This window comes from Pelmatolapia mariae, linkage group LG10_11, assembly GCF_036321145.2.
Source record: "Pelmatolapia mariae isolate MD_Pm_ZW linkage group LG10_11, Pm_UMD_F_2, whole genome shotgun sequence".
NCBI classification, from domain to species: Eukaryota; Metazoa; Chordata; class Actinopteri; order Cichliformes; family Cichlidae; genus Pelmatolapia; species Pelmatolapia mariae.
This window is the reverse complement of record NC_086236.1, coordinates 54,644,860-54,656,938: the sequence shown is the minus strand read 5'-3', so window position 1 is coordinate 54,656,938 and position 12,079 is coordinate 54,644,860. Positions and strand designations below refer to the sequence as shown.

General features: G+C 40.1%; 1 protein-coding gene across 5 annotated transcripts in view; it reads left to right on the top strand.

Annotated features, from left to right (window-relative positions):
* fhod3b (formin homology 2 domain containing 3b) overlaps positions 1-12,079 on the top strand; it is a 92,098-nt gene that overhangs the window by 51,347 nt on the left and 28,672 nt on the right. For all 5 annotated transcript variants that reach the window (XM_063485816.1, XM_063485815.1, XM_063485814.1 and 2 more), the window contains exons 4-5: positions 34-101; positions 2,608-2,713. In XM_063485816.1, the coding sequence (XP_063341886.1) occupies positions 34-101; positions 2,608-2,713 (174 nt within the window). The remainder of the gene's footprint in view (positions 1-33; positions 102-2,607; positions 2,714-12,079) is intronic.

Sequence of the window (12,079 nt, the reverse complement as noted above, 5' to 3'; positions counted from 1 at the left end):
TTTTCCACTCACCCCTGATTTCTTTCCATACAGAAAAACTCTACAACTCAACGGGACGGGAGCTGCGGAGAGCCCTCTTTTCCCTCAAGCAGATTTTTCAGGTAATTATTTATTCATTCTAGCTGATCTCTAGTAAGAGCATCTTAAAACTGCACCTCATTCAACCCCCACAGTGCTTCGTGTTTCTCATAATCATTTTTTCAAAATCTTGTGAATTCTTTGGTCAATTTAAACGCATTAACATACAAGAAGTCAGTGCACACATTCACGCTCGCACTTGGACACATTACTGTTTTCTTGAGGCAGAGTTGTGCTGCTGAGAGTCTGCCTTCGTGGCAGCTGTGGAGTGTTCAGGTCTGGTCATACTTCACACTCTGGGCTGGGCTAGCGGGCAGTCGGTCGCAGAGGGGGAGGGATAACTGACAGTTAAATGGAAAAGAGAGCAACAGGCATTGATATATGCTCAGGATATATTAATATACCTTACTTTTTACACTCTGAGTGTCCCTGTGAGTTATCAGCTGTAGAGAACAGTGACAATTCTTGTAAAATATCTCTGATCGATGTCTTTCTTCCCTACATTCCAGTTCTGTAACACACATGTATGAGTTTAGTAACTGCTGGTCATTCTGTTTCTTTAGTGCACGCCTGTATGTTTAGGCTGTGCCAAATGACTGGAGTCTCCATCACAGATATATGGTAAATATGTTCTGGAAGCACTTAGACTTCCTCCTGGGGGAGAAGTAGCCCTGACCACCCCACTGTGTTTATTGCTGCTTTCCTCTCGATCCCATCTGAACAGTAGAGCGCATCAGAAAATGTTAAATCCTGCGGAAAACCTAATGCTTGGCCTTAAATTATGGAGTCATCGACAGGTGTGAGAGGTGCAGGTGGTTTTGTCATCAAGGACAAAATGTGGGATGAAGTGGAGGGGCCGAAGCAACAGGAATCCATTTGAACAAGCTGCAAACAGATTGCACTTCTCACTGCATCTGCAGCCACTTTTTACTGAATTTGAGAAACTTCTGCTGAGTTTTAACCAGCTGATGATTTGGAATGATTAAGCGTGTCAGTAGCTGTTCTCTTACAAGAAATAGTTTTTTTGCCTGCAGTAAAACAAATATTACAAGTGCTGTTTAGTAAATCTTCCTTTTTTTTTGCAGGAGGATTAACCAGTGGTTTTACCCACTGTGCGCAGATGAAATTACTATAATTTGCTCACATTAAGTCACCAGCTCCCTTGTTTTTGTGGCATTCATTTAGTTATAATATGATCAAGATAAGATGGACCTTTCTGTAGTGACTATCTGCACTAAACCAAGCGCTGCAGGCCAAAGAGAAAATACATTTTCTTGGGTAAATCGTGCCTTTAAAGATCAGCATAAATTATCTCACTAGATTCTTGAGCTGATTTTATCACATTAGTGTGCTTCTTAAGCTTACTCTTTATTAGCCTTATAGCTAAGTATATAATGCCCAGAATAACTCTATCAATATAATAGTATAAAGTAAAAAATACAGATAAACTGTATATTAAAATGGATGTAGCCACCGTGACATTCATTGTGCTTCAATCACATCATTTCATTTACTTTATTTATCCATCATTTTATTTAAACTTATATAAAAATGTGTATGTATCACCCAGACACAGAGTTTAGTTAGTTAGTGCTGTTTGACATACAAATAAAATGCTAGAGTTTCACTCACCAAAACTGAAGAAGACATTGTTTGGATAGGTTGTTAGTACAGTTACCCACAAGAACGCCACGGTACCTGCCAGATATTTGCATTTAAAATACTTCAAAAGGCACCAACATGAAAAACGAGGTAGAGATGTTGAGTTTGTTAGACATGAAGTCTAGCAGAAAGCTAGTAGCCATACAGTGGAGCCTGTGTTTGTACCCACATTGCTCAGTATAGGTACCTCTAATTATTCCTAACTGTTAAAGTTAATGCAATTAAAACAATGAGTTATTTAAAAATGGCTCCCCATACAGTTGATAGGAAAGGGTGTTAGCTTTTGAGACCAAAACTGTTTTCAGCAAAAGGCTGTAAGTATGGTTGTTTTTGCTATAAATTTGGCCATTTTCACAAAGGCATCTATGAAATCTGAGTTTCATTTGGAGCCATCCTTCAGTGACCATAGAAGCAACAGTCGGGTTTTTAAGTTTATGTTTCAAACTTTCCTTTTTGATGAGGCTCATAGTTGGGGCTGGATCAGGTGAACCTGAACAATTCTTTAGTTATGCTGCTAAATGCTCAGGCTGCTGGGTGATTTCCCATAGTGCACTGAGTCCCATGCATTTATATGCTGCTACATTTTCTTTTCTCTCCTATAGTTTGTGGGGGTTTTTGTCTTTTCTTTTCTAATGTTGGCTCTCTCTGGCTGCTGGAGGTTTATTCCTGTTAAGAGAGAGTTCTTCCTTCCCACTGTCACCAAATGCTTGCTCATATAAGATGCTCTCATTGTTTCATTTCTTTCTGGCTTTTTTACCTTGCAATATGAAGTGCCCTCTCGAGGCAACTGCTGTTATGAATGGGCACAAAATAAATAAAATGTTTGAGTTTACAATCTTGGATATTTTCCTTTTTCTCTGTTGCCAGGATGACAAAGACCTTGTGCATGAGTTTGTGGTGGCCGAAGGACTCACGTGTTTGATAAAAGTTGGAGCCGAAGCCGACCAGAATTACCAGAATTACATCCTCAGGGGTATGTACACTGCAGAACGGCACAGCTTTGCACCAGTGAAGCTGACAGCCCCCCCCCCCCGACCTCAATTTTACAACACAAGGATGTTATTAATCAATCCAGTAACACTTTTCTTTCCATAAACCTATCTACAGCCACATGTGTTTATATAAACTATGTAAATTGATGATTCTGCATGATGACCTTCTCACACTCACACATTTTACCCGTATAAACAAACTCAAATGTGTGCCACAGATAATGTGGATGCTAGGCCAAGTTTAGCAGCTGTTTAATTTATGTCTCCCGTGTTGGTGATGTCAGAGATCATGTGCGTTGAGGTTAAAAGGGGGCAGGGACAGCATGTTTTGGGGATACTAGAGGTCCACAGCTCTCTCTCTCTCTCCAAGGTCACTACCATTTAACAGCCTGCTGTGAGGAGGTGGGTCACACACGCTTAAGTGTCTAATAAAAGTTCTGGCAGGATATTGCAGATCATAAAACTAATTTTCCTCTCCTCCCTCTCATTTTTATTTTCCCTGCTCCCTATTCAGATTGGTTGCACTTCTGTTGATTAAGTTGGACTCTTGACGTCAGTGCTTTATTAGATGTTTGATTTTATATGTAGAACACATAATAAACATGAACTTGTTAGCTTGGATCGAGTCATTGCGGTTAGAAAAAAAACAAAACAAAAACAAAAAACCAATTGTGTAGCTCAGTCATCTCTTCTGTGGTTTCTTCATTAAGCCTCCCTAATAAAAGGTCACAGTGCAGCTGACCCCTGTAATTTGGTTGCACATTTCCAACAGATGTAACCTCCCTTGTGTTTACAAACTAAGCTACAGCATGAGCCCAAATGCTTCCTCTCTAATTTTCTAACAGGTCAATGTTGATTTTTTTTTTTTTTTTTTTTTGTTACTAAAGAAAAAAAGTGACAAAGTACTGATGGTGCCCCCCCCGGCAGGTTATAAACATGAACATGACCCCTGCCTAGACCGCCTCTGCAGGCGTGCTGATCTTAAATGCTGGAGGCTTCATCTGAACTTGGCCCCGTCTCTGATTCAGACAGATAAATCACACGGGTTAAATGGCCAAAACATGACACGGGCGGATAACAACTGGTTTTTGGAAACTTCAGAGTTTACCACATGCAAGAGATGTTAGTGTCATACAGCTGTGAATGATGAGACCACTTCTCATATCTGTTCACTCCTCCTTATTGTGACATCCATTTTTTTTCTTTAATGTTTGGCAAAGCATGTGGGACTCTTTCCTTTCCTTCGTGTGCTAGTTTATCGCCTCATCTCTGCGGATTGGAGTCCTGCCCCTTTCCCCGTATCTTTACATCAACATGAGAACCTAAACCAAACTAGCACTCTCCCTGAAGCCCTTCTAACCCATTTCAATTTTTGACCTAATTTCTCCTGACCAGCTGAGGAAATGTGGAGTGTAGTAGATCACCCTCCCTCGTGAGCCATGTGTTGGCGAATGCAAGTCGAGCATGTGCTGGAACCCAGATGTACAGGTCAGAAATGAATATAGATCTGGCGGCTTTACTGCTGATGACTTCCAAGAGGAGCTATGTCATAAGGATTCCCAAGAGGGGAGTGAATTATTTGCCTGAAATTTTCACACGTGCACACACAGAGAGGGGAACAGAGGCAGATAGCAAACCAAGAGCAGTAATTGCTTTGGTATCAAACACTGATCACTTCTAATGCTTTTTGCTGTAATGTCTTTCAAGTTGAGCCCAGTAAAGGAAAAAAAAAAGAAAAGAAAAAAAAGGAAAAAGTTGAGAGGAATGTGGCCTTGAACCCTGGTCTGTCTGGTGTGCATTAAAAACCTCCCGACAAAACAATCTTGCTCTCTTTCAAGAATAAATATCAATCTTATGGGTCTTTTGTAGTTGAAAAAGGCACAGTCACACGTGCACACCAGTCTGCTTGCATTTTAGAACAACAGGTCTCCAGCCTTAGCTCTGTGGAACATTGCCTTCATTGTAAATGCTTGTTCCTGCAGCATTCTTAGCAATCTACACCATCTCACTTTGCTCTTTTTCTTCGTTTTTTTTTCTCTTTCCATCTTCTTAAACCCCTGGAGGTGTCTGTGGCGGGTTAGTGCTCCCTCAGTGATATGAGTGGTTTCTGTGTCTGCCTGGTTGGGGTCTGGCCCCTTTCACGGCCCCTCACACCTGGCTCGGAGGGCTTCCAGACCTGGGCTTAACTCCTTGGAGACCTGCGATTTTTTTTTTTTTTTTTTTTTTTGGACCCAGGGGAAAGCTTGTATGCCCTTATCACCCCATCAGAGGAAAGGGTGTGAGGTCACTGTTTCAGAGGTGCTCGTGCCATCTGGTCTTCCTGTAAATCTTAAAATCAGCTGCAAACACAAGAGAGCCAAAAGGGCAATGAAGGCCTCATTAGGCTCGGTCGTGCTTCTTTCATGCTCATTTATTATCTTTCGAAAGCAGCTCTTGAAATCATAAATCTTTTGTTAATGAAATGAAAATCAGAGCAAATGTTTCATAGTGTATGTTTCTTTAGTTAAGAATGTAGTTTCTCAAACCACAAAGGTCTCGTGGGTTTGTCAAATGTTCTTTCTCTGCAGCAGACTTGTTGCAGGTTGAAGAAGTTTGACTTGTAACTCGTGGTTAACATGCGAAAGAATGTATTTTAAACCATATCATTTTTTTCAAAACCTATCACAGAGTTAACATGATACATATCACTAATATATGACAAGAAGGAGTTCCCAACCAAGCATCAGTATGTGACTAGTTGTTAGTGAGAATGCATTGATTAGAGATGTAGTTGTCAAAAGTGATGCGGCTCAGGAGGTAGCGCGGGTCGTCTACTAATCAGAAGGCTGGTGGTTTGATCCCTTGCCGTCAAAGTGTCCTTGGGCAAGATGCTGAACCCCAGGTTGCTCCTGATGTGTTTATTGGAGCGTGAATGTTAGATAGAAAGCACATAGGTGTAGGAAAAAGTGCTTGTGAATGGATGAATGAGGCCTGTTGTCTAAGGCACTTTGAGTACTCGAGTAGAAAAGTGCTACATAAGAACGAGTCCATTTACCGTTTAGATTAGTTAGTGTTGTCTGGTTAGAAGCTGGTGGGTTTTACTTGTAACTGTAACTTTTGTAGGCCTGCGCTTGACATATGACATTGACTGTAATAAAAAACTGTTACTTAGGAAGCAAAGGGTCCCTGATTCGATGTCAGGAAGAGACACAAATCCCTTTGGGGCTGTGCGTGTTTAATTTGACACAAAACATCTGCCAAATAAAACAGGTGGAGCTATCACTTGTGAATAAGGGAGCAGCTGAAAGTAGATTTGTCTTCTTCCTCTTCTGTAATTGCTTATTCCTCCTTTGTGGCACTCACAGACTGCAGTATATTATGTTACCACACTTTGAGAAGCATGGGTTTCATGAAGACCAGATTTATAGTAAAGTCCGAAATTCTAATAAATCAGATGGTGGTTTAGGTCCACCCTAATATGTGCCTTTGTGCCATTCTGACAAAAAACTTTCTATTCTGTCTTAAAAAGTGCCAAATAAAATACTGAAAGTTGGCACAGTAACTCATCGTTGTTAGTGCTTCTTCAGCCCCAAAATAAAAGCAGCTTTTGCAAAAAGGTCAAATAAGTTTCATCAGTAAGCTAGGACTTTTTTTTTCTTCACTGTGGTTAAAAAAAGATCCCTATGGTACTAATTACCATGAGCAAAACAGGCAGAGGAGTTGGAAGAACAAATGACAAGGTTTTTCCATTTGTAGAATTTATAGTAAGAACGCTAACAAAAGCAACAACCGTGTTTAATTGGTAACTGTAAAAATGGGAGCGACAGACAGAGAGGGCAGATTAAAGACAAACCAATTACAGTCAACATGAAGTAATTATTCCCTGCTTTGAAAGGTTCACTGTTGACATTCCTCGCCATAAGCTTTGTTTTTAGCTACACTTTCTCTGCGTGCACTTCTTAAAGGCCGTGCTATTTCAGCCTGCATGCTGCTGTTGACAAAACATTTGCCATCTGTAAGCGCCGGTGGAAACAAATTGGAAGTGAAGCGTTAGTTTTTGATGTATGGGAATTTGGAGAAACAGACTTTTTTTTTCTTTTTTTTTTGTTTCAACTTCCAGAGCAAGCGAGGATATATATTTGATGGAAAACACATTTGTAAACAGGGCATAACTTATCTCCATACCCAAAAGGCCATCACACGCTGAATTATACTGTATATACCTGGGCTTGCATGTTATAACTTAGTCTTGAAAATTTATAGCTCTCAAAGATATGAGTCTAGAAGTATTACCTTATGCTATAAGTCATGCCCATATTTCATTTCATACTTTTATCTCATTCGCTCTTCCTTGGCTTCTATCTCTTGCTACCACTTTAAGATCTCCTGGTTTTAATGACACGGCTGTTATAATCCCACAATGCTGAAGCACCTTGACTTCCTGGTTTCCAGAAGGAAGTGCTCAAAAGGGCTGTGTGGGAAAGATAGATGTGTTCTAGTCAAGTGTTTCATTACCTCTTAAACTGTCTAGGACCTAACCCCCCCCCCCCAAATACAGCACACAGTTCAGCTTTTAGAGCCACACAGCAGGAACTTTAGTGGCCCGCCGTTTCCACAAAGTGCACCTGAAACACAAGAGCCTTTTGTTCAAATTTTAAGTGTCTGTAGTAGCAATGGCTTTAAATTTTATATGTGACACACTAGCAAGACAGCGCATTAAGCAACGTGTATGTGCAACAGTTTTCATCTGTGTGTCACAATCCAAAACGCTTCACCATAAACAAAGGTAAGAGCAGCCAGCTTCATTTATGTACTCTGCACTTTGTAGCCGAACGGGCGGCTGTGGTGTCGAGCTGGAATGGAAACCTGTAGTTAAGAAAAATCACCATAGGAATAATCTAAGTTTTATATACAGTATTTGACTGGGCTATGATTTTAAGTTGGCCATATTAGGGATATTGGCTGCCACTGACATCAATGAGAGCCAAGAGTAGAAAAAATCAGTTGGAAACCGAGGGTTAGAGCAGCCTTTAACCAGACAGATCGATAGATTGATATGTTAAGAGAAAGTTCTTATGTATCTTAAGTGCAAAACAAAACAACAGCAGTTTTTAATACTGATCCACAGTAAGGAGACTTTCAGTAGTCCTAAATTTAGATTCTGTTTTGATTGTTATGAGTGAAAACCCAGGCATAGCGGCAGTGTTGGAAGCTCTTCTTGGAAACAGTGCGTATTGTGTTGTCTGGATTGTTGTGCTGGAGGGAGACCTTTATGATGGCCCGTTGTCTGGATAAATATTTCCATTTTGTCTGTACCAAGCTGTGTGGATTTGTGCGAATGTATCAATATACTGCATATGCTGGTTATTACAGGTGTAATCGTTTCCTTGTTAGTGTGATCGTGCAAGAATGACGTTTAAAAGAAGATAAAGTCATGCTTTGTTAATTTTTCTCTAGGATAAAGGGAATTCGAGAGGGCCGTGCGGGAACTGCTGACACACATATGTAGACAAGAGCGAGAAGGGGATCTCACGGAATGCCCTTGTTGTACCAATAGAAACTTGAACTCCTGGTTTGTAATGAGATCCCATGGGAACACGTGCATGTTTTCCACCCAATCTCATGCAGCTTTTTGAAAAGCCACTGCTCCCGCTGCCCCCTCAGTGCAAATCTTTTCAATCTGAAAAGCACTCACTCACTGAAACACACATTGACATTGTGGTGACGTGGATGTTCATTCATGCACACTTAGAGCTTAAGTCTGCAGGTTATGGTCGTAATTCAATTTAGTTCAGTTCATTGTTATTTTTATAGCACCAGTTCACAACAACTGTAACCTCAAGGCATGTTATATTGTTAACTAAAGATGACACCCTTTGGCCAAGCACTTAGTGACAGTGGGAAGGAAAAACTCCCTTTTAACAGGAATAAACCTCTTGCGGAATGATCCTCGGGGAGGGGCAGGCATCTGTTATCACTGGTTAGGGGATGAGGGGAGGGAGACAAGATAAGATACACACTGTGGAAAAGAGCCAGAGATTATTAATAACTAATGATTAAATGTAATTATGGTTTATGAAAACAAGGAGAGGGAAAATAGGTGAGTGGAAAAGAAATCCTAATTGCATCATTTGAAGGCCCCAGGGTAACAAAGGGATGGTTCAGGCCACTGAGACACACCCAATGAAGTCCCACCTACAAAGAATATTAAACATTATGGCTGTCCATTGAATTTGTATTAGGTGAATGTCCCTCTTTGTCAGTCCCCTTGGCAAGCAAAAAGAAAAACATTTTAAAGCTGCTGTTTCGTGGGATAGAACAACCTCATTTTTAAATGCTGCCAAAATTGGAAAAACTGAGCCTTTAATAAGATGTGCAAAATCAGGCACCATCAACAGGAAGAATAGGAAACGTTTTGTCACTGATAGGTCAAATATCTAAATGTCAGTTTTAAGTTCCTGCAAGTTAAGCTAAGGCATTTACACAACATCCAACTTGCATTACTGTAGTGGAATGTGGTTAATTTAGGAAATCGAGTAATGTTATGTTTGCAAGTGCCTTATTCAGCTACAACAGCTTGCTAAGACACATATTACAGTTGGTTTCAACCAGCTAGCTAAACATTGATATGAAATCTAATATTCTGTGGTGGCTGCAAGCATTTTGTTATTGTTTGAGCTCTCACTTGCATCTTAGTTTACGTTTTCCCCTCAGCTGAATGTAGTTTTCAGATATTTGGCATATCCTGAATCAATAAAAGTGTCTGATCATGAACTGAAAGACCAAAGCCCCACAAAAAAATCAAAATAGTTGTAGTTGGTAGTAACAGGGTTTAGTAGTCTAGAAAAAGCTATTAATATTTTTATGCCTTGGTGCTGGTGATAAAATGTCGGTGGTCAAAGGCCAAGAACACTGTGACCTTTCATGTATCCAATCCTAGTTAATGTGAGATGTCAGGTACAGCTGGAGGAAATTTTATTACATCTGGGACAAATTTCCAGTAAGACAAGAACTGATTGGGGTTCGGTGGCTCAAGGTCGGTGTCGCTCTGACCTCACAAACCAGTTTTTATCCATAACTCAAGAAATCATATGCTAATTATAACAATATTGTACACAAATGTCTTATAAAGTAAAGTGATAAAACATATTTTTATCCAAAGGTTGAAAGCTCGAGTCTGGATCGACGCCGACGTAAACAGCAAGTCGACTGGTTGGCAGAGGCATACAACCCTGAGGCCGTAATTCTAGTCATGTGTTATATAGCTTCTGTACCTGCCTAAAAATTGGGTCCTTTGAGATGCTGGGAATAACTTCATGTGGTCAGAGGAAATTTAGGAAATGAGTGTTACGCATGATTTCATCCCACAACCTCTCAACTCTTTCTGCTCCACTGGCATCATTTGGGTTTTTTGCTTCCAGCATGTTCTCTATAAATTAAATCACCAGTGTTTAAACTGACATACTGAGTCACGTACTCAAATATACACAAGCAAATACTCCATAGACTGCTTGACACTGTGTTGAAAATACTAACACTACCTACATTTACTATTTACCTACACAAACACAGCAGCATGTCATCACGTGTTGGGGTTAAACTCGAAACCTTCTTCCGACCGGATGTGTCCCACTCTGTCCTTCCTCTGTGTCAGACCCCTCCGGCCCTCACGTGAGCAGACGGCTTACATCTGAACCCAATTCACCCCACCTGCTTGACCTATATTCTGCCTCCCCTTATTCTTCTTACCTACATCTGTAGAAGTTTTTAGCCTGAACAGACCCACTGGCAGCAGAGTTACAATCCCATCCCAGAGCCTGTTTTACGGTAACAGAATTCAGTATACAAGCCAATTATATTATAAGAATGTTTGATTTAGTTCATTTCTCAAGCTCTCATTTTATCATCTCTGACCTTGCTGTCTAAGATACATAAACTCTAATTTGGAAAAAAAAATAAATCCTTTGCAGTTATGCAGCACGCAGGCACATAGATTGAAATCGTCAGTGTTTCACGGCTTTACGGCTGATTTTTGTAAGCTGACTGTTTTTTGGGACTGAGTTCAGTATGTGACTGGCCAGAACCAGACTCAATCACACTACTATGCTCTGAGGAGCAGTAAGAATTTACCACAGCTCATCTTTCAGTTCACTTTACAAGAGGGTGGATGTAACGCAGCAGCTTGTTGCCAAAGTCTTTCCCATTTGGATGCGGTGCAGAAATCATCTGTTGGACTTCTTCCAGTTGTTCATTGTCTTGAAATCATTTGATAAAATTTATGTGGTGCAGTAGCCCTTCTACTCTCTCAGCTGTTCAAGTACAAAGAGGTGAGCAGTAGAACAGAAAGTGATACCACATTTAGCTTGTTTATTCTCCTCATAATGTTGTAGGAGATTTTGCCCTGCTCAGCACTGCAGTGGGTCTGCGGTGCCTGTGGAGCTTGCTCAGCCAAATACTGGGGAGGCGCTCTGCGTTACTTCATGCTATTGTTCCATTAGGCCTGTTTGTTTGTCTTCAGGGAATTTGTTTGGGTTTAGGCCCACAGTAAATTTTGTCAAATGCTGGCAGACATTTATTCAGGTCTGAAAATGGAAGCGTCCCCCTGTTGTTTTACTGTATGGGGTTCAAATAAGTAAGTCTGGCAGTTCAGGTAAGTCTGGCAGTTGGCTCAGTGATTGGAATTAGTCTGGCTTTAATAGTCTGGGTTATTAGCTGACTAACAAATGTCTTTATCCAGTACAGTAGAGCTGAGTAATAAACTTGACTTTTTATGGCAGACAGACGGAGCTAGCGATATGGATGCAGAAATGAGAAATAATAAGAGTAATCAATCAGACTGTAACTTAATCAGTAACTGAAATTCATTCTTTTTCTTCTTTATAATATACTTTGCAAAATTTATTAAAAAGAACTGTGTATTAACAAATTTTACTGAAACTATCAAAGATAAAAGTGTTTATTCGACAGAAAAGTTGAATTCATATTGTATACGTTGTATATAGAAGGGCTGTGTGAAGAGCAATTATTACTTTTTTCTAATGAGAAAAGAAAAACAAGAACACATCTTGTGAATATGTACAGATGGAGTTTAAAAAAACTTGTTTCAAGCTAAACCTGAGCCTACACCTCTTTAATTTTTTTATGAAAGTTTTATTTTGATGTGACACTTCTCTTCTTCATTACAGATGTAGGTGGTTCACAACAACAAAAAAAAGTTATTTAAGATGATTAATCACTAATTAATTTGGTTAAACAGGTTTTTACTGCTACGTTTGTTTTATACCCATCTGTCTTATCACAACTGATCACAGAGTGGTGAAAGCAGAGTCGAGGACAGCTTGATGAGCTTGCTGGTCTGCTGTCATCAG